Source organism: Salminus brasiliensis, chromosome 3, assembly GCF_030463535.1.
Source record: "Salminus brasiliensis chromosome 3, fSalBra1.hap2, whole genome shotgun sequence".
Lineage (NCBI taxonomy): Eukaryota > Metazoa > Chordata > Actinopteri > Characiformes > Bryconidae > Salminus > Salminus brasiliensis.
This window is the reverse complement of record NC_132880.1, coordinates 4,543,413-4,566,970: the sequence shown is the minus strand read 5'-3', so window position 1 is coordinate 4,566,970 and position 23,558 is coordinate 4,543,413. Positions and strand designations below refer to the sequence as shown.

Below are 23,558 nucleotides of genomic sequence, written 5' to 3'. Positions count from 1 at the left end.
AAAAATCAGCTTTTATTCAAGTTATACAATAATCTGTCCAAATGTTTGCAGACACTCCCTCTAATGAAAGCATTCAGCTACACAGATGTGCAAATGCACACACACACATAGCTTGTCTAGTCCCTGTAGAGAAGTACTGGCTCTCTGGAGCAGATAAACATGAACCTATTGGCATCATGCCTAATATTAGCCAGGTGTGGGCTAAAAGAGGGATATAAAGCCCCCCCAGCATGGAGCTGTGGCAAGACTGTGTACTCTGGAATGATGGTAGGTGCTCCATCCCATACTTTTGGGATGAGCTGGGGAGTTGGAGATAAGGTGGGGTGGTGATCATCAGGTGATCATCATTCCACATCCTGACCTCACTAACAGTCTTGTCGCTGAATGCAGTCAAATCCTCACTGCAATGCTCCTCCAAAATCTAGCAGAAAGTCTTCTTCCCTGGACAGTAGAGATTTTGGAAGAAACAATGAACAAGCCATTGTCCCAATACTTTTGTCCACATAGTGTATGTTGTGCGGTGTTTTCTGAGATATATAAGCGGTCTGGGTGCAGATTGCTGTATAAAGTGACTGTTATATGCTAGACCCGTTCAAATGATCATACAATCAGTAGTAAGCTGACATAAATATAGAGACGTGGCGATTATGATCCGATAATTTAAGCATTTTAATTATCAGTGAAATTGCTGCTTGTTGATTCATCATCAAATATTGAATAAAACATCTAAATACACATCTGTTGGTATCTTATCATTTAAGAGTATAGGTGATGTATATGACAAGTGATGCAAACCTTCTTTTTTGTTTAGATTATATATATATATATATATATATGAGTACATATATGAGCATATTTCCATAATTAATGGTTTGTTTACGACTCCATTTCTTTATGTATTTAAATAACATTAGTTTAGTTTGCAATAACACTCATATATATATATATATATATATATATATATATATATATATATATATATATATATATATATATATATATATATATATGCGCTCAATTTGAAGAGATCACCCTACATCATCAGTTTCTCTGGTTTTACTATTTCTAGGCAGGAACATTTCCCCTAAATTCCAAATAAAAATATTACTATTTAGAGCATTTATTTATTTGCAGAAAGTACAACTGCTCAAAAATCACCTGCTCAAATAAAGCAAAGATATGATCATTATAATAATAATTCAAAGTAGTTATTATTGAAATTTAAACATCACAGTGCTAATATCTGAACTTTGAGAGCGTTCAGAAATCATTATGGTCAAATAACCCTGACAGCCAATCACAGCTCTCATGTCTTGGTCGGCTGTTGGGACTTTATACCATTAACAGTCTGCAGATTCGGGTTTTGCTGGATAAAATTCCTGGAATAACATAGTCTCTTAATATTTTCCCGAGCTGGGCCCAAGCTTTCCAGTGTAGTCCAAGAGTGTTGGTGTTCAGTAACTGTTTGCATCACTAACAGCAGACCTGCAACCAACACAAAGAGAGAGAGAGAGAGAGAGAGAGAGAGAGAGAGAGAGAGTGAAGGAGCTTAGCAGCTAAATGCGGCAGCAACATTAGCAGCTAATTGCAGTCATTATTGTAACTGGAAACTGGAGACAGATACTTGAGCATGATGCTAATAACCAGCAAGAATTTCTCTCACTTATTGCACCATCGCTGTGCAGCTCTCAGATCTTTAAAGATGTAGTATTAGGCTAACACAACCTAACAGAACACAAATCCATTCAAAACGGAGCAAAAAGCAAAAATCCCTGTAAGAAAAAGTAATGAGTAACTTGTTGCATGATGGTACCCAACGTTCCCAGCATTCGCGTCATTTCATTTCAGCCTTTTACATCGTTACGGAGCGATCTGAGCCCACTCTCCCCTGCAGAACTGTTTAACAGTAGCACTTTAGATGGTTTTCAAGCACCGGTTGCTTCTTCAGGATCATCGTTTTCCTCTGTTTCAGCTTTAACTCCTGGACATCCCTACTCCACGGCACTACCACCACCATGTTTGAATGTTGCTTTGATAACATTAGCACCACCTGCCCAATATTGTGTATTAGGTCCACTTGGGTCACCAGAACAGCTCTGACTATTCGAGGCATGGACTACACAAAGGTCTCTGAAGGCATCCGTCCTGTGATGTCTGGTTCCAAGACTTAGCAGTCTTAAGTTTAAGTTAGCAGCAGCTTCTTTAGCAAGTCCTGTAAGTTGTAAGGTGGGACCTCCATGGGCATCAGTGAGCTGTAGGTGTCCATTGGCCTATCACCAGTTTACCGGTTGTCCTTCCTTGACCCATTTTTGGTAGGTACTGATCACCGCATACCGGGAACAACCCCACAAGACTTGCTTGATGTTTTGGAGATGTTCTGACCCAGTCGTCTAGTCGTCTGGGCCTCTGGGGAGTCGTCTGGGCCTTGTCACAGTGCCTCCAATTCTTACGCTTGCCAATGTTTACCTGCTTTCAACACCTTCGTCGCCTTCAGGAACTGACTGTTCACCTGCTGCCTAATATGTAGATCCCAGCCTTTGACAGATGAAGCCGCAGTAGCTGAAGATACTTCATGTTTTACGCAATGTCCCTCTCGACTGTTTGATTTACAGCATGAATGGATGGTTTTTGGACTCGGTTTTATGAGACGTTCACTCCTGTATCAGTATCAGTGATCGAGATGGGCTTTTGAAAACTGCTAGTGCTCCTATTATGCTTCCAGTCGAGGATAATGGTGTATGACCTCTCTCACAACATGAACCATTAAAATGAAGGAAATAAGCATAAAAACGCACTCAGGCGACCCGAAGAGAGATTTCGGGAATGGCTTTAAAGCTTTCGGTTGGTTCCCCTTCACTGCGAGGTTCAATGTTTTAATCGTAATCAGCAGGTAGTGCACTTTCCACTGAGACCTTGCCCAACAACAAAAAAAAAAAACCCAGCAGCCCCAGGTTTATCAGCTCGGGTGCAGGGCAGTGCAGCGAGCACTGTTGACACGTTCAGTCCGGCCTGAGAGGCAGTAACGGATCCGGTGTCTGTTAAGCCGAGCTTCAGCAGCATGTTCTTCACAATGTGCTGAAGTCACTGGAGGCATTTTAGAGGAGGCTAACAATGCTCACTGATTTTGATTTTGGACTGTCACCAATCTCATCTCTGTAATTATATAGAAAAATCTTAATTACTGCAAAGGAACAAGTTTATTAAAAAAAAAAGATCTTATTTAAACATTTAAGCTAAAATTGGAACACATACGCAGCTCCGGCCCACGTCCTGGTTCATCTCAGCCAAACAAATGGAGATCTGGGTGCAGTTTAAGCAGGCTGAGGGATATTTGTTGGCCGTGTATTTACGGAGATGAGGTTGGTGACAGTCTAAGTCCAGTATTTGTTAGCAACATTAGCCTAGCATCTTCTGTTCTGGACTAAAGAAGCAAACTTCACAATACCAAACATGTCTTGGCAGACGGACAGAATCTGGGGTCGGTGATCGACCGTGTTCACTGGATTTTACTCAGAATTCCTCCTTCAACTCTCCGGATTCCCTTATAGGCAGTGCTTCTGAATCCGGCCTGTGCGGACCTACAGATGATCCACGTTTTAAAGTCTCTGCCAATGGGTCATGCTGCCAGCCATCGGCAGCCGAGGCCCTGAGAGAATACACTTGGCTCTCTCCTGGGTGGGTAGATGGCGCTCTCTCCCCACATGGCTTTGATGTTGCGATGTTGTAATCTATGCCAATGTGTTGTGAGTTAAAGCAAAGCATTGAGACCATGGGTGGGATCTCTGAGGACCGGTGTTGTGAAAGACACTGACCAGCTGCGTATTACATATATTAAACAGAGAGCATTATTAGTCCTGTTTAGCTGCCCACTACTGTCCACTACTGTCCACTACTGTCCTCTAGAAGTACCACAAGTGATTGGGTTGGAAATGTAAACTGGCTGTAATGTGGCCTACCTCTGGACGACTCCCCCATCACTTGCAATGCTCCCAACGCTAGGAGGGTGTCGCCCCCCCCCCCCCCCCCCCCCCCCCCCAAACCATGTGAAGTCAACGACCACCTCTTTTCAAACTGCCGCCAATGCAGCACTGCTAGGCAGCCAACGCCTTCTGAGGAAAGCGGCGGATTTCTCAGCTCTGATATCTCAGCAGACAGATGCCTGTGTCGGCCAGCATCACTGCAGAAGCGATAAGGGGAGAGAGCGTCATCTATCCTCCCTCCATCTGGCCAATTGTGCTCTCTCAGGCTCCGGCTGCTGATGGAGAAAGAGCATGGAAACCCAGGATTGAAACTGGCTTAGTCTGCCGAGCCACTCGAAGCCATGGGAATATTTTTTTTAATGAAATGATGTGATATAATTAAGATTTAATTACACAGTTAAATACACATATAGGCATGACTCCTTAGCCTTTTTTTCTATGTCATCAGGACCAGAAAAACATGAAAAGTGACAGATCTGCAAGACAAACCTTTCTCAAATGTTCAATCATTTTAAATAGTATTTTATTTTTATTGAAAATTGAATCCAGTTTGAAAATCACTTCGGGAATATATTCTTGAATACCTTTGAACAATTTCAAATGTGTATTTATCACATGATTCCCATGTCTACTCATGTGTGTTATCCCAGCTAACATGTCCATGTGAGGCCTGTATGGGGAAAAGTTTGCCCCACATATGGATGCCCACCAGGGTCAGCGATGGGACCAGGAGGGGTTAAACATGGGCCCCATCTGGGTTGTACACTGCATATGGGGCCTAGATGGTACCCATGTGAGATTAAGGTGGGCTCATTTGGGAAGTCCCAGTAAAAACACATGTACAAACCAATTCAGAGCCCATGCCCACCCATGTGAGCCCCACATGAGCATGCTGGCTGGGATGTATTGGAAAAGCATTATACGCTGTGAGGCCAAGTCAAATGATTAAATACAGCAACATTCAGCGTAATCGGCTCAAAGACAGTATCGATTGACCGTGACTTAGCATCTGAGCTCCGTGGAGGACCAGTGTCATGTACAAGCACGTTTGGTCTAGACAGTGAGAGATATTGAACATAGCATCTGAGGCTAATTGTAACTAATAAAAATAATGGCAAGCACTTACTGGAGTGCCATTAACACTGAAATGATGATGAGTCATCTCCCCTGCTTTCAGGCTGAACACAGAGCTGAAGAGCGCAGTGTTCTAGCCACTTACATCCTTCCACATCAGTGTGGGTAAGCAGTCCTATTCATCTACATGGGCTGAAAGAGTTTGACAGCCATACAAAGACGCGCTTACGGTGCACTGGGAAAGCAGGCTTTCGAGAAGAGTGTGGGTGTAGGAACAAGAATGGAGGGCAAAGGTCTAGCTCGATTAGAGACAAATAAAGGCACTGCCCACTTCTCTTGGGAAACCTCACTTTGGGAAATCCATGACGCAGTGGTGAGCAGTAAAATTGGGCCCACAGCCAAATTAACAGATGAAACGAGGCACTAGCCGTTCTAGCCAAAACAGCTCCAACACATGCCTACATGGACTCAACAAGACCCCTGAAGGTGTCCTGTGACATCTTGTATCAAACCCTACAGCAGATCTCCCAGCAACTCCTGCAAGTTGGGAGGTGGAGCTGCCATGGTCATACGTCTTGTTCCAGGCAACCCCATGGATGCTGGCTTGGACTGATATCTGGAGAACCTGGAGACCAAGGCAACAGCTTGAACTTTTCATCATGTCCCTCAAACCTTTCCTGAACATTTGTTGCAGAGTAGCAAGTCTCAAAGGTGAACTTAGTCAGTAAAGATGTTAATGAACTGACGACCACATAAATGACCCCAGAACATTGCCCAGAGCATCACACTTCTGCCCATACTGCCATCCACCAACATCTTGGGCCACCTTCTTCCATTGCTCCAGGTTGTACAAGTTCCAGTTCTGATGCTTGTGTTCCACAGTAGCCCATTGTATTGTTTTTGGTGGTGGACAGGCGTTAGCATTGGCATCTGCCTATTCCTTTGACTTGTGCCCAGAGGGGATGGTCTTCGTTTCTTTTGTGTTGCTAGTTTGTGGTTTGTCCTTCTTTGAACCACTGAGGGTTATGATATAGTCAACGTTAATGACTTCTTCTGTGGGTGGTCATAATGTTTTGACTCATTGGTGTAGAACTTACTCTTGAGATGCAGCAACTAATGCTCAAAAGGTCAATTTTAGGCATCTATCAGACTGTTCAGTTTCACACTAACCAGCTATAAAGTGGCGTATTATGGCTTTAGTAAGGCTTACTGTCTCATGATTTTAAGCTACATTATATGGGCAAAAATATTGGGACACCCGCTCATTCATTGTTCTTCTGAAATCAAGGCTATTAAAAAGCGTTTCTCCTGATTTTGTTGGAGTAACTGTCTCTACTGTTCAAAAAAGAGGGCATTACTGTGACAATTTGATGGCATTCAGCGACAAAAGCTTTACCAAGGTCAGGATGTTGGATAATGATGATCACCACCCGACCTCATCTCTCGCCTACTCATCCCAAAAAGGATTGGATGCAGTGCCACCATTAGTCCAGAGAACACAGTTCCTCCACTGCTTCACGGCTCAATGCTGGGGGGCTTCATTCCCCTCTAGCCCACGCCTGGCATTAGGCAGCATGGTGTCAATAGATTCATGTGTTTATCTGCTCCAGAGAGTCCTATTCTACGGGCAGTACTTCTCTACAGGGACTAGACAAGCTGTGTGTGTCTGTGTATCTGTGTCAATGCAATGGGTGCAACTTAAAGTAGCTGAATGCATTCATTAGAAGGGGTGTCCACAAACATTTGGACATATAGTGCATTATATCAAAATAAGGACTGATTTTTTCAAAACAGCCAACCCTCCCCACCCCATCCCACCGCATTCATCCAAAATCAGGCACCCGTGATTCACATGAAGCTGAAATCTGCACTGATAGGAGGTGGTGTGGACATGAAACCCATACAAAGCAACGGTTTGGTTCCGATCCCTTTTATTCCGTACATAATGCTTCTGTGTGTGTGTGTGTGTGTGTGTGTGTGTGTGTGTTTGGGGGGGGGGGGGGGGGGGGGGGCACTGAATGAAGGCAGCAGTAGCCCGGTGCAGCAGCAGCAGCACGAAGCGTTCGGGTTTGTATGGCTAGTCCCACGTCCTTTAAAACCCTACGTTCTGCATGCAGGCTCCCCCACATGCTCGCCAACGAGATACTCAAACCGACAGAGGACGAAAACAACAGGCTAGGAAAGTGTGTTGATGTCCCAAGTGGGGAGAAAACAGAACAATCAAATCTACAAACAAACAAACAAACAAACAGCCAAAGAAACAATCCTAATCAATGCACACATTGAGAACACAGCAGCGATACACGATACAAAAACGATGCAGTTTGCTTTTGGCGACTAAGACGTCAAAAAGGTCGCTAGCGACAGAAGGCTTGTTTCAACAGTCTCCTCTGAGAAAGGCAAAACAGATGCCCGTCTACCGTAAAGGGGAGAAGATTGGAGTCCGCTCATTTGGTCCAGTGCCCAGTTAATAAGCTCACGTTTCGGCCCGCCGTGCTGTTGGCAGGCTCGGATGTGCAAGTCCGTAGAGAGCTGTAGAGGTCGAAACCATGTCAGATGCTTATGAAACATCTGCCAGTTCCTGCCACAGGTGTACCAAAACAACGTAAACATGGAAAAAATTAGGGCGTCGTAAAAACCTTTTTGTCTTTTTAAACACATTTAAACATCTGGAACAATACAAAGAGATGGAGATACCATAAATAAACCAATAAAACATGAACAGAATTTATAAAATAGGAAAAAGTTAGAACACCCCTACATTTATCGCTCCTTAAAATGCCTGAAATTAGAGTAATCAGGTGCAGAACATCAGCTGCAGATGATCAGAACATGGTTGAAGAGGATTATTCTGGAGAAGTCTGTCTTATTTAAACCTCAGACTTTTAGCCTGGTCTGCTCTTGATGGTTAAAGTGAGTGGTGAGGATCACCATCATGGCCAGATCCAAAGAGCTCTCTGAGGCCTTCAGAAAGACGGTTGTAGATTCAGATGAATCGTTTACAAGTGAAACAACTGCTGCATCAGGGCCTGGCAAGTTCTCCGTTCCAGAATCCACTGTGAGGTCTTGATTGTATCAGACAGTGCTTGAGGAAGATTTGAGACCAGCTGTCCAAAAACTGAAGCAGAAGTGGACCATGCAACATGACAATGACCCAAAGCATTCCAGTAAAGCCAGGAAGAAGAAATGGCTCAACAGAAAGAAATAGAGTGTTCTGGATTGGCTCTGGAGAGTCAAAGCCTGGACCTCAATCCTACTGAGATGCTGTGGGGTGTGTTCATGCAAGAAACCCCTCTTGGGGTAGTAGGGAATTGTTCTTTAAGTCAATATAATAAAGGCATGTGTCAGTTCTCACCTTCCCAGTGTATGACACAGGAAAAGTATTAAAGAGTGGGTTGTGGACTTGGTGGAGGAAAATTGGGTACAAAAAAAAAAAAAAAAAATTAATGAATAAAACAAAGTCATACTGTCATTGTTTTCTTTATCCATAGATATGGAAATATGTTCTTATTTCCTAATAAAGAACTAAATATTTAATGGGGTGTCCTATTTTTTCCCATGCATATAAAACGAAAAAGAGAAAAAGTCCTAGGCCGACAACCCGCAGAGCAGCTAACGGACATGGGCTGCTCGCAACACAGAGAATCCCCATCAGCTTCAACGGTCATGTGACAGTGTGTTCCTTTGGCAGTCCAGGTTAAGATTGGCAGTGTTGGCTATTTAACCTACATTCACATGCACAAAGACTAATACGCAGTACAGGTTTATTTAAATGCACTTATGTGGCCTCAGCTTCCTCGCATCCCAACAAACAAACTAACAAACAAACGAAACAGATGCATAAATAAATAAAATGGAAATGAGGCTGTGAAAGGTCCATGCATCCGACAGTCCTCCGCTGTCAGCGACTCGCTAGGGGTGTAGTTTCCAATTCACAGTCCTTTCATTTCCAGTCTCTCTCTCTTTTCTCACTTTCTTATGCACACACACACACTCACACACACATATACAAGCACTCTGCCAGGCTGCACTGTAGTCGTGGATTTGTGCTGGTGTCAGGTCACAGGTGGGTGCTGTCCTGTGTGTCAAACCTGTGGCCCTCCGGTCTGCCCGCGCTGGGCTTGCGGCCACCCTGGTTGGGCACCAGAGACAGAGGATCAGGCCTGATCAGATACCTGAAGAAGAGAAACGACAGCTGGTGAGTGATAAAACGACACTACCAATAAATGGCTAAAAAAAGCTAAAAGCTAATGCTAGGTTGACGAGAGTATTGACTATTGGGGGAAGCCAGGGGACCCTTGTCACGTGGAAAGCCAACTAATCAAGTGGATGCTAGGCTAAAAGCTAGCTGCTTCTCATTACATTGAATTGGACTGGAATTTATTAGCAAGCTGTAAAGTTTCTCCAGCCAGGGGCTCTGAGTGGTCCAGTGGCCACTAAGGCGCCACCGCTATGATCTGAGGATCCTTCGCTCAAATCTCGGATCATGCTGCTTGCCATCAACAGCAGTTCCTCCCCACATCACTCCTAGTGCACACTCAGCACAGGCGTCTGCCTGATCATATCATGAGAAGAAGTCTAGCTATTCACCCACAACAGCACAAACCAGCAGAAGGGTTAGTTGGCCTCGGGTTGGTGCAATCAGATGAATGCAATCAAATCCTTAAAGCAATTCTCCTAATTCTAGTAGAAAGCTTTCTCACCTGGACAGTAGTGACAGTTACTTAAACAGCAAAGGCAGAATAAACTCTTTGTAATATCTTTGGCATTGAAACAATGAATGGGCAAGTGTCCCAATACTTTTGTCAATTTAGTGTATATTGTAAAAACTAAAATCCAAACTACGCTAAACATAAATGTATTGTCATATACTTACACAACATCATGCAGCTCGAGGCGCGTGTCGGGGGACGGGTTGATGAGGATGTAGGAGAGTCTGTTGCCCTGGTCTGTCATCCCGTCTTAAGCCAGACATGCAAACAGAGAGCATAGAGTCTGACACGGCCTACATCTCGCAGCCAGTGGCCAAAGAGATCAGACAGAGGGCAGGGGAACAGGGATGGAGCACAGGGAGTCTGATCCAGTACATAATACACACCCAACAGCAAAAGCACAGCCGACAAACAGCGCAGCAGTAACAGCACAGGATCTCACATCACCGATCATCAGGCAGGCAGCAGATCTGGTCCACATCAAATTGTGCCTCAAAACTGCAATTTATTAGCAATCTTCCATTCTCCCACATCCCAAAGGGGTTCTACTGGGTCTAGATCTGCTGCCTGGGCAGGCCACCGACTGAACACTGAAGCCAGTTTGAGATGGGACTTGGATGGATGTAGCCATTAGAAGATGGTAAACTGTAGTCATGAAGGGATGCACATGGTCAGCAAGAATACTCAGAATAAACAGGCCCTGGGATTTAAGCCTTGATTGGTAATAACGGTGGTCCGAAGTGTGCCCACAAACCATTCCACCACCTCCACCAGCCTGAACTGTTGACACAAGGCAGGTAGGGTCCATGGATTCATGCTGTTGGCCTCAAAATCGGACCAGACTGTCTGTGAGCCTCCTCAGAAATGAGGATTCATCAGACCAGGCTGCGTTTCTTCAGCTGTGTAGTTCTGGTGGGCCTGTGCAGCCTCAGCACTGCAGCCTCAGCTTTGTGTTCTTGGCTGACAGGTGTATAATGGACCTTCAGCAGGCCTGCATCTGCATGCTTTTTTTTTTTGCATTGCTCTGCTGCCACAGGTATACAGGTGAGGTGAAGGCATGCTATATGAATCTGGTGTCTTGTATTGGGCCTCACTGAAAACAGCAGTCCAGGTGTTAGATCCTCCACATTACACAGACCTACCTGATACCCTAGCGTCAATTGTGTTCCAGCAAATACAAACGGTAAGTGACAGATGGTTAAAGCACTCAGAGAGCGAGAGAGAGCAGAAAGCAGCTGTGTGTTTGAGTGTGTTTCAATGAAGCAGTGGGGCATGAGTGATAACACACAGCACAGAGGGCTGAACAGCTTCCCTGGCAAACCAGAGGTGTAGATCTCTGTCTGGGCATCATGATTGGCATGGGCTATTTTCAGACCCACTTTCTATTATGTCGTTATAATAACTAACAATCACGTAATAACAATGTAACTAATGTGATGACTTTGCTGTTACAGGTGTGTAACAGTGGCACAGCTTGTGTAATTACATGTGTTTATGCCAGTTTATATAAATACACACAACCTCTTCTTATTACACATCTATAAAGTTATTATATAACTGTATATTTTTCAACTAGATAACAGTGAATATGCAACAGTATCTAGATCACCAGTAATTACATTGGTATTGTGTGTTATTAATGTGTAATTACACATTATTAGAGCCACAAACATTTGTGTATGTACAGCTATTAACATACACTTAACCACTATAATTACATGAGTCAAAACTAAAATTGTTACTTGTGTAATTACACAATCTGTCCTCTGTAATCTATCTGTAACAGTGACTAGATCACCAGTAGTTACATTAGTATTGTGTGTGTTATTAATGTGTAATTACACAGTTATTAGAGACACTTAATATAAAGTGGGAGCCTGTTTCCAGGTTTTGGCAACAATATCATTCTAAGACTATTTTGGTACTGTTTTCTATTAAGGCTCTAATAATGACATAAGACACATTAATAAATCATGTAATAACAATGTAATTACTGTTGACAAATTCACTGTTACATATGCATCGCAATAGTAGAGCTTGAGTAAATATACATGTTTATAAACTTCAGTTTGTGACTTTGCACAATTACACAAGTGTATCTCAATAGCTCTAGCAGGAACAGCAGTAGTTTATACAAACACAATTACCCTCATCTTATTACACATTTATAAACACAGAAATATTTGTGTATATACAGCTATTAACATTCACTTTTGTAATTACATGAGTGAAAACTAAAGTTAATACATGTATATGTATCTGTCCTCTGTAATCCATTTGTCCACAACCACATTGATATTGTATGGGTTATTAATGTGTAATAACACAGTGATCAGTGGCACTTGATATAAAGGGGGGCCTTGTGTCTGTTTTTTTTTTTTGTGGCAAAATATAATTCTAAGATTAATTCTAAGTTTTTTTATTTGTGCAATTACAAGTGTATCTCAAAAGCTGTAGCAGGAACAGCAGAGGTTTAAACCAATAAAATTACCCTCATCTTATTACACATTTATAAACACATAAAAAAGAAAATTACATGAGAAAACTAAACTAAAAAAATCTAAACTAAAATTGCTACATGTGTATTTACACAATCCGTACCACTATAATTCATCTGTAATAGTAAATAGGCCATAAGTAGATTGATTGAGTGATAGATGGGTTATTAATGTGTAATAACACAGTCATTAGAGACTATATAAAAAGCACTGGGTGATCCCGGAAGAATCGTAACGCAAGTAAACTGTTGTGAGATCAAATATGTACACCTCTAGTGTATATACACACATACATACACACACACACACACACACATACACACAAATACATACACACACCCACACTCACTGAATCCGGATGGCGACAGGCCTAGGTGCTTCATGCGGGTGCGGACGAGGGCGTTGAGCTCTTGTCTCTCAGAGCGGCGGAACAGGCTGAGCCTCTGCTGGCTGATTCGCTCGGCCGCGCTGCCCGGGCCCTTGGCTCCGCTGGGGCCCCGCCCCCCTTTGCGGCTGAGGCGCCGTGCCCACTGCATGCTCTTCCTCCTGAGCAGCGGGTGGTCGGAGGCATGGGAGGAGGAGGAGGATGAGGAGGGCGGCTCGGAGGAGGTGGAGTTACGGTGGGGGCCAGAGCGGCACAGCAGAGGCTCCCGAGGCTCCCGCGTGTCCTCATAGTCCTCGACTGTGATGGACACCTGGGACTGAGAGGGAGGAAGACCCAAGGATCAGTGTGTGGCACAAGATATGCAAGGTAAACATACAGCTGTCTTTTATTAAATAATATTGAATATTTCTGTAATACTGTAATTAGTTGTGAAATTAGGGTGTTATTAAGGTCATGTGAGAATCCCTAATAACAGCATTATTAGCTGTAATAATCTACAATAAACACTTTTCTACCACCCTGTTATGCAAATTACTCTGCATGAATTAATACCTAAATTTCATGTATAGATAAGTACATAATTGCTAGCACTTTAGTTCGTGTGGGTTCTAGATAGTGCCAGATGTAATGTTTTATGTGAGTTTAGTGCTGTATTAGACTTAATAAGAGCTTAATAAGTCTCTAATACAGCAGGAAGTGTTAAGTAAGGCTCCACTCCTCACTAATTACAGACTAAAAAGCACTAAATGAGTATCTAATGAGTCCATTAGCCTCACAAATCTGTGTCTATTCATGAACTTTGGTTGCAAAAACAAAACCCTCGATTATGTTGGTATATGTTTGACTCAGGGGCTCAGTTTATCAGTGTTACACGAACATCTGTCCAGCTTGCATGTTGTATAATGGACAGGTCATCTGCCATACATCACTAATTACAGACTATAAAGCACTAAATAGTGTGCATAACAGGGTGTAACAGTGTCTATTGTGCATTATTACAACTTAAATGAAAGGTTTATACAATTATCACTAATTAGGTTGTGGTTGATGAGGCGCAACAGATAACACCACTACCTGCCAGTGAGCTATTACACCACGTGGGAGACTGGGGTTCGATTCCCGGTCTGGGTGACTGTGCTGCGCTACACCAATAAGAGTCCTTGGGCAAGACTCCTAACACTACATTGGCTCACCTCTGTAATATGAGTCACCTTGTAAGTCACTCTGGATAAGAGCATTAGCTAAATGCCATAAATGTAAATGTAATTACAGCCTAAAAGGCACTAAATAGTGTGCATAACAGGGTGGTAATAGTGCCTATTGTGCATTATTACAACTTAAATTAATATTTTCATACAATTATCACTAATTACAGCCTAAAAGTTCCACATAGTGTGCATAACAGGGTGGTAACAGTGCATATTGTGCATTATTACAACTTAAATGATTTTATTATACAATTATCACTAATTACAGCCTAAAAAGCACTAAATATTGTGCATAACGGGGTGGTAACAGTATACCTATTGTGCATTATTACAACTTAAATGATTATTTTATAGAATTATCACTAATTACAGCCTAAAAGCACTAAATAGTGTGCATAACAGGGTGGTAACAGTGCTTATTGTGTCTTATTACAACTTTAATGCACTTCTAATACAATTATTGTTCAATGTTTCATACTAGACCATCAGTTATGAGCTATTAAATGATATATTGAATAAATTGTGTAAAATCTGTGTTCCTTGAAATAAATGGGTACCAATGTTTAATGTTAAATAAAAAAAAATAATAATAATATTTTTTCTTTTATTTGCAAAGACAATCATCAGCTGTAACACATGTGTCAACAAGCTGAGATCCATTTTTCAACACATTAGACAAATTGGATGACTATGCAAAACTATGATTTACATTTAGAGACATTTTATTGACCGTTAGCTGCTGTGGCTGCGATTACATAGGGATTTTGTGATTTGTGACTCCTGAAAGGGTGTCAGGCTTGGCTGGAAGATAAATGAAGTCAGTAAAACCAGCAGAGCTGAATTAAGTCCTGATTCACTGCTCTGAATCCTTTTCACGGCTCTAAAGTTAATCCAGTCTGAAGCTGGATTAAAGACAGCGCTGAGAAAGCTGATGGTAACACTGACGGTTCTACTGTACTGGGATTGCTATGCCGGATTTGCGTACCTCAGATACAGGGAGTTTATGAGCTTCGGTGCGGTAGATGCCAATGGGGATGTCTCCTGTGGACGAGCAGAGCTTCTGGTAAAGCCGTCCATACGTGCGAATCCACAAGTCTTCTTCAGTGATCTTCATCTAGGAGATCATTTATATCAACATCAGCATCAGTAGCATCATCACTTCTGTCGTTAAGGTAGTGGTCAGGATCATCGATACCATCATTGTCATGACCTTAATTATGATTATGATAATTATGATAATTGCATTAATGACTATAGAGCATTGATAAATGCCACTGAATTCCAGACTTTTTAACTTATATCAGCATCTATGAGCTGTACAATCTAGACGGCTGATTGACATTCAACCTAACTGTTGTTAATGCCAGCATCTCTTAATTAGTCTGCTGTCCATGGCAGTCAGTAACCCACATACCCACTACCAGCACCTCCCACCCAGTTCTGCTTTAAGCCATGCCCTCTTTCAGTTTGAGACTTGAAGGAAGACAAAAAGCCATTACTCCAAAAGTCTAGAAAGCCCAGTTTAGAGGTTAATCATCTTGATAGTTATCTTGTGACTGACTTGTCACTGAATGCAATCAAATCCTCACAGCAATGCTCCTCCAAAAACTAGTAGAAAGCCTTCTTCCCTGGAGTAGAGACAGTAGAGACAATTACTCCAACAAAAGCAGGATCATCAGAAGAAGCAGTGGGCAATGAGTAGGTGTCCCAATACTTTTGTCCTTTTAGTGTATCTTCTTCATCATCGTCGTCATCGTCAACCTCACTACTATCATCAGTTATCAACATTCTTTTGGTAATGACCATCGATACCATTGTGGTCATGGTCGTGATCATCACCATCATCACCATCATCATCATCCTCATCATCACCCGGACACTACAACATCATGCTTCCCCCCAGTGTGTGGCTGAAATCTGAGGTTGCACTCACGGCACAAAGGAAACCAGAGCCAGGCATGGAATCCAGTCCCAGCAACAGTCTGGTAATGGAGATCATGTAGTCCTTCACAAAAGACTAGCACACACACACACACAAACACACGCACACACACACACAAACAAACAGAGAGCACTTCAGTATACCAGACATGTGGACAGTGTGTATCACTTTCTGCCCTAAGCGCATTACCACACATACACCTGCGGTGGGCTCTGCTCAGTCAGGGAGACAGAGAACAGCTCAGTGTGGATTACTGGCTGACTGTTACCTGATACAGCAGAGTGTCCAGCATGCTGACACTGAACACCTTCCCGGCGGCGAAGGGTAATCGGAACATGAAGACCAGGTTGGAGCCCCTCTCTCTCTCTTTCTGCAGGGCCGGCACACAGCAGGCACACGGTGAGAGACAAGGCAGGTTCTGATTAGCTTTTACAACAGGGGTTCTCGATCCTGGTACTGTGCGTTGTAGTGTGTTTTGTTCACTAGATGGATCAGAACAGTGCTACTCCAGGACCAGGATTGAGAACTACAGGTATACAGAGGTTTTCCAGTCGAAAGTGTGGACACTTTACTGTGTGAAGGAAGGAATGGACAGGCGAGATCCTTTAAGAAAGCAGCACTATGTAGCAATTATACCTGAAAACAGCAGCTTCAGAATCATGGTGATGCTCCACTGACTGTTACGGGGAGAATGGCGTCTCTATCACTGCCAATCTGGGCCGGATGCTGCTACTGCCCCAGGGAACTTGCGTGGAGCTGTAAAATTCTCCAGTAATATTACCCCACCAGCTCAGTCCACACGCCTCTTTCACTCCCGCTATGCTTTTAGCCCAGTTCTGTGTCCTTCAGCTTGTCAACCAATGCACATGTGTAGCACTTAATATTATAATAAAATCTCAAAAATGTAACAATGCCAAAATCGTGCACTTGACTCAGAAATGTAATAAAATAAATCTGTAATCAATAAACATATAATGCATATATAACAATAAATAATTACATTATAAATATTATTAATGACTGTTATTATTAGTAATAAAATCTCAAAAATGTAATAATTCCAATATTGTGCACTTGACTCAGTCAGAAATGTAATAAAATAAATCTGTAAGCAATAAACATATAATACATATATAACAATGCATAATTACATAAATATGATAAGACATAAAAAGACATTATCAACGATAATAGTTGATTAATATAGCAATATAACCAAAAATAAATCATATATAATCAATGAATATATACATATTACAATGTTTCTCCACTCTGGTCCCTCTGCACCTTTTAGTGCTTTCCCTGCTCCCAACACACCTGATTAGGTCATTTATAACTAATCAGCTCATACCGAGCCCTGGGGGTGTTAAAGCAGGGAGTCCACTAAAATGAGCAAGGCAGGGTGCCTCCAGGACCAGGTCTGAGAAACACTGATATAATAAATATATAATATAAAATAAAAATAAAAGAAACATAAGTAATATATAATATAATAAATAACATAGAAATAATAAATAAATGAATACAATAAATTAAATATTAAATTAAAAAATATATAGATTTGTTTTGGTTTCTAATATAATCATATAATAATTCAAGAATGATTTGAATAGTGAATTGAAGTATTATTGTCTCCTATATTTGAATGGTTTTAATAATTATGATATAATAATAAATAATAATAAAATAATGCTATGATCAAATATAATAATATTATTAGAGTTTATTATATATTTTAAAAAGTGCACAGTTTTTTGGCAGTTTTTACATTATTAGGAATTTATTTATTTAACACATGCTTACAGCCGTTCATAAGGGGGCGCTCAAAAGCTATTTCTATTTACACCAGTGGTAAAAAAATAGGAATTACTTTCTGCAACTGTAAGGGGTCTCTTTAGCAAAAAATACTGTAATATAGTTTTTCAGTTTTTTTTTTTTTAGATGAAAAGTATTAAACGTTACTGGAAGGTCAAACGTTACTTATTTGTTCTAAATGTTTCATTAATAATTCACACATGATATCAAAATAAGTAATTTTTTCCATTATTGTGACTATTGTGACTGAAACAGAGGGATAAAGCACTGTGTTTATCTGGTGGGACGTGAGCCGAGCAGGGATTTCTGTTGCGCTGGTCCTACTGTATGTTAATTACGATGGTTCGTCTGCGTTAATTTGCATGGACGTTGTTTGTAGATGACCTGCTCAGTAGTAATAACCTGCTGGCACTAAGTGACTTAGTCAATCTGCCCTGTAATTTGCTCTGTATGTAGTTAATTAAAGTGATCATTCACTGCGTGCAACCGAAATGGTCGGGCATTTTTTTCCTTCGTGTTAAAACCCTTGCAAATTAATTTTTACTGTTTTTCATAAAGTGAATCTGGCAGCCGTTTTTACATTGGGTCAACATTTCATTATGAAAGGACCAATAGCAATGCTCGAAAATTACATGGAATATTTTATTACACCGACTTTCACTCAACCTCACAGCAAAGATACGGGTATTATGACGCTTCTGACTCTAAGTTTTACACACTCTATCAATTCTCTCGAGAAGCGTCATGAGGAGCCATCTGGGATGCTTTCCCAGCAGGACTGAAGAAGATCCATCAATTCTGAGACCCTGGCTGCTACTTGTTTGGTGTGTGGGGGGTCACAAATCACACAATCTGGGGTTCACAGAAGACTGGGGTTCAGGCCCAACGCATGGGCCTCAAACAGCAAAGCCTTCAGAAAGCCTCCAATGCTGATTAAGATGATCAAAACATTCCTTCAATCGGGTGTGTCCAAACTTTTGACTGGTATTATATGTGGCGTGAAGCTGGAACTGCAAATTCCTGCGCTGTGTTTGTGTTAGATGTACGCGGATGTGGCGAGGCTTACCTTCTCTAGTTTGGAGAGGGCGAGCGAGTAGTGGTCTTTGACCCTGAACTGCATGAACCTCATGTTGGCCGGGTGGGTGAGTTCGGTAATTATGCTGAGGGCAGGGAAAAGCCTGTAAAACAGCAGGAACAGCATGTTCACTTACGGAGGGACACACTGTTTTCAGTCCAGTAAGCAAAGCCCACTTGATGATGCGGTCTTTGCTGGGCTGATCAGTCTGCAGTAAGCCGCTGGGCAGACTACGAGCTAGCCGGCAGCAACTTAGAAGCGCTTAGAAGACCTAGAAGAGCTGCATGTGCATGAAGAATTGGCTTGACAATAGTGCTGTATAACAGTCTTCACACTCCTCTAAATACCAACAAGACTGGGGTTCGATTCCTGGATGGGGAGTGCAAATGCAGGGGGCGGTGGCAGCTCAAAGGTTAACGTGCTGGGTTACTGAGCACAAGGTTTTGGGACCTACACCTGCGCTTGCTAAATTAACAGAGCGGTACATCATAGAGATATTATGGAAGCCAATGGTAAGGATTTACGATTCACATCATTTCTTTGCTTTCTACCCATAAAATTAAACCTTTTTGACAATTCTATTTTACAAGAAATTAGTGTTTTAACACAAAATAGTCAGTTGGACAAAAAAAAAACAAGCTGCTAGGACGTAAGAGATTCCACTTTCTTGACAACTTTTTATTTTATCACCTGTAAATTGCGTAGAATTTTGATGGACATGTAGCTACATATTTTAAACAACCCATTAATAGGACTATTAGTCACATATCATTCACGTTTTAGCGTTACTGAGATCCAAAACAACAATAATAAACAATAAACAATAAACAACAATTACCAATTCCATCCGAAAAAAACATAGCGCATCCAACAAGAACGTTAAAAAACCTCCTGAAAACATCCTTTATAGAGTGCTAAAGCATAGTAGCTCCCAAAAAGTGCTGATTGTACACACTGATATGATATATGATATATGTACCCTGGTGGCAGATCTAAACCACACACACACAAAAAAATCCACCAGTATACGTCCACTAGGGGGGGCTGTGGAAAAAGGTTAGGACAGTAGGGACACACCCCTAACCACCCTTAACCCTTTTAGCAGGGCAGTGTGTCCTGAAACAGTGTCTTCAGAGAGCATTTAGGGAAAGGCCTGGTGGAAGGTGATGGCCACCAGAGGAGTTATGGTGTGGAATGGATCAGCCTGTGGAATTGGAGCTTAAAGGGTAAAACTGTGCTTAAACGAAATTTCTGAGGCTTCATCTACTACAAACTGTGAGAATGAAGAGGTGTACGTCTACAGGCGCGAGGGACCGATCTGTCTCATCACACAAACGAGAATTAGAAATGGTAAATTCAGGTCCAGAAAGTAATCCACCGCAGGATTTTGCTCCAACTGCCTGGGCTGCAGTTGAGCTACACCACTGTGTACACCACCGCTTTCCAGGTCATCGGAACAAAATCCTGGGGCGGATTTTTACTTTTTGGACCTTTCTGGACCTAATTCCACTCCTAAAGAGAATACCTTCCTGGGTGAAGGAACGTCATTTGCCTAATCATCACCCAGCAGCTAGAGCCATACCTGAACAGTGTCTGTACGTTCACAATGGTTTTGGCGTCTGCCATGTAGTCCTCCTCCGCAATCATAGAGCTTTCCTTATCGACCACCACCATGGTGTCCGCAAACGTCACCCCACAGCGCAGGAGACTGTCCAGACTACACCCAAACACAAACACACAGTGAGGCACGGACCCAGAGTTTAGTGGAAAGATGTCGATCGAGTTAGGAGAAGGCCTGAGGCTGGTCTTACTTGTCAATGGAGCCCACGGTGTAGAAGACCATGGGGAACCAGCAGATAGCCTCCAGGAAGTCTGCTTCAGGTCTGATAATCAAACACACACACACATACACAAGTCACAACCTTCTCATTCTCAAGGCTGTGTGCGTCGCCATGGTAACATAAAACAAATTAACCCAACAAATCAATACCCAGGTTTATTAGGATTATACAGAAAGATCAGTAAAGGGAATGGCCAAAAAAAACATCACCCACACCCTTCCCCCTCAACCTTCATGTTTTATGGGTCCCTCAACATAAATGTGTCAAATTAAACAAATCTGTGAAAAAAGTGAATTAAATTGGGTAAAAAATAAAAATCAAAATTGTTATCTTCTAAAAGTCAGCATCATTGAGAAAATATGGACATCAGTTGGGCAGTTCAGGCAGTCTGAATTGTGCCTGCAGGCCGGTTTAAGCTCATCTGCTGGGTTTGGACTGCAAAAACAGAAATAGTAATAATAAAACAAAAACCCATTCAAAACATTCAAGAACTGAACACGGCCGCTTGATCTCAGGTTGCTACTGGTTTATTTATTTATTTGTAAATTCGATCAAACGGTTGCCGGCCCATTTCTCCAGAACCCCCCGGCGATAAGCAAAAAAAAGAACGAAATAAATAACCAAACAAAAGCAGATCATCACATATCTAGTACAAAGTGACTTAAACGGTCCCCTGATGTCTTTCCATCCCCAGTATTTCTGATCAAATTGCAGCAAAGGGACAGAATCACCTGCCGAGACTCGGAGACACTGCTATGAAATCCTGCCTGCAGTCAGATAATGGGCAACAACAAGCGTATGACTCAGAGCTTCATTGCATTTGATTGTATTACGGGCCTGCGCCGCGTTTCCATCAACGGCCAAGACAGCGGCTAGGTTTCATAATAATAAACGCAAGCCACCGCGGTGTGACACAGAAACGCATCTCCGTTGTCCACCAGAGAAGCTGGCGCTGGTGTGTATTAGGGGAGTGAAAATGCATGGATGCGCTGAGATGGTGGGATGTGATTATCTACTATGACTGATCAGAATAATATTCAATATGGTATGGTTTTATTCAGACGTGCCGATTATTGGCGTATTGTTATTTTCCAAATTCCATTACCTCCATAAGTTCAATTTTCTAATTTATCTCAGATTTTTACTAAATTACCCAACCCATACATACATACCCACCCACCCCCCCATCACATGTAACGTCCCTGCCTCTAGTGAGGGCGAGACCAGCACAAACCCCCTCCAACACGTGTACAGATAGCCACACCTCTTTTTCAAACTGGCGCTGATGCGACGTCACCAGGCAACCAACCAACGCACCTGGAGGGAGGCGCCGTTTACCCAGCTCTGACCCACCGGCTAGCAGACACCAGTGATGGCCAGGGCAGATCTAGAGTGATATGGGGGCAGAGCTCCATCTACCCACCCTAGAGAGCTAGATGCAATTAAGAGCAGTTAGAGATGTACACCCCTGTTCGGGTAGGGGTGGGGTGCTGTGTGGTAGCTTGTGGTCACTTACATGCTCTCCAGCAGCAGTACGATGGGGTTCAGCTCCTTCCTGGGTCTGTAATAGGCCCTCAGAGGCACGATGAAGTTGTAGAGGCCGTTGCAGGCGCTCTCTGCCGACACGATGATCAGCTTGTTCTTAAAGCCGTACGAGCGGGCGTCCTCGTAGGGCATGTGGTGGCACGCCTGGTCAGCAGGGAGAAGAGTTATTGAAAACAGCTGCATACCAGACTCACTTCCTCCCAGTGCAATCGTTAGAGGCACACTAACTTCACACCTCTTAACACGCCGCTTAACACTTCAGCCCTGTCCCTCAAGCCTAGAGCCAGACTGGCTGAAGCGCTTAAATAAATAAATAAAATGATCTTAAATTAGATTTTTTTCCATTCAGAATAGTAAAATAAGTTAGCATAAAGGAGTTGGCGTCTGCTTAAAATCGTAATTTGTAAAGAACCTTTTCATGAAATAGTTTATATAACGTAGGTTATATAATATATAAAATCTCTCCATCCACACAAGAACTCAAAAAACGACCCTAAAACATTAACGTTATAAAGGTTGCCCAGCAGGGGGGGCTAATATCTCACAAGTTTTACATCAAATGTCTCAAAAAGCAAGCGTAACGACCCAAACAGACCTAAATACAGTACAAGGCTGAAGTGCATTTTTTCAAACAACAGGTCTCCTTAATCTGATCTTTATACAAACTCAGAACCAGGTTTATACCAACAGACATAGCTCAAATCAAACATTTTGATTTGAGCATTTCAAAAACCCCAATTTTCAGTGACCCAAAACATTGTGTTAATGCGGAAAGGAGGCCAAAATGCAGAGAAAGAACTCTTAAGCTTTTGGCATTTACCTAACCCCTTAACGCAGAAAGGCTTATTACACACTAAGCTGTATTACTCAGTACCTACAGGGACTTCGGTACAAACTGGTGGGCCATAGCCTTTTCAAGGAGTTAAAGAAGCCAGTAGGTTAGCTAGCTAGCTACTTTCAGTTAGTAGTAAAGTATTGGGACACCTGCTCATTCGTTGTTTGTTCCTAAATCAAGCGTATTAAAAAGAGTTGATCCTGCTTTTGCTGGAGTGACTGTCTCTACTGTCCAGGGAAGAAGGATTTCTACTAGATTTTGGAGCATTGCTGTGAGGATTTTATTGCACTCATTGACAAGAGCGTTAGTGAGGTCAGAATGTTGGACGATGATCCTCATCCCACCTCATCCTCAACTCCACAACTTATCTTAGAAGAACTAGATAGAGCACCAATTAGCACTTAATAGGTTCATGCTAATCTGATCATCATAAGCTGATAGAAGACTTTGAGAAGTTGGCCTATAGGGGTGGGGCTGTAAAAAGGAACCACCGACTGGTTTGTGGGATCACTTGATATCAGCATCTTCCCATTTAGCCCCGCCCATCTCAAAACCAACAGAGAAGGACTGCAGGACTCCACAGTTAATAGCAAAAGTGCTACCAAAAGTGCTACAGATGCTCACAGCCTTTTGTGGAAGTAGGAGGCT

General features: G+C 42.3%; 1 protein-coding gene across 2 annotated transcripts in view; it reads right to left on the bottom strand.

Moving 5' to 3' along the window:
• Positions 1 to 7,058: 7,058 nt before the first annotated feature.
• Positions 7,059 to 23,558, bottom strand: part of kcnt2b (potassium sodium-activated channel subfamily T member 2b) — a 98,530-nt gene continuing 82,030 nt past the window's right edge. For both annotated transcript variants that reach the window (XM_072675219.1, XM_072675220.1), the window contains 10 exons: positions 22,047 to 22,219; positions 20,501 to 20,572; positions 20,272 to 20,406; positions 18,681 to 18,792; positions 16,068 to 16,169; positions 15,791 to 15,874; positions 14,843 to 14,971; positions 12,614 to 12,965; positions 9,931 to 10,015; positions 7,059 to 9,229 (listed from right to left, as the gene is read on the bottom strand). In XM_072675219.1, coding sequence (XP_072531320.1) covers positions 9,115 to 9,229; positions 9,931 to 10,015; positions 12,614 to 12,965; positions 14,843 to 14,971; positions 15,791 to 15,874; positions 16,068 to 16,169; positions 18,681 to 18,792; positions 20,272 to 20,406; positions 20,501 to 20,572; positions 22,047 to 22,219 — 1,359 coding nt within the window. In that variant the 3' untranslated portion in view covers positions 7,059 to 9,114. The remainder of the gene's footprint in view (positions 9,230 to 9,930; positions 10,016 to 12,613; positions 12,966 to 14,842; positions 14,972 to 15,790; positions 15,875 to 16,067; positions 16,170 to 18,680; positions 18,793 to 20,271; positions 20,407 to 20,500; positions 20,573 to 22,046; positions 22,220 to 23,558) is intronic.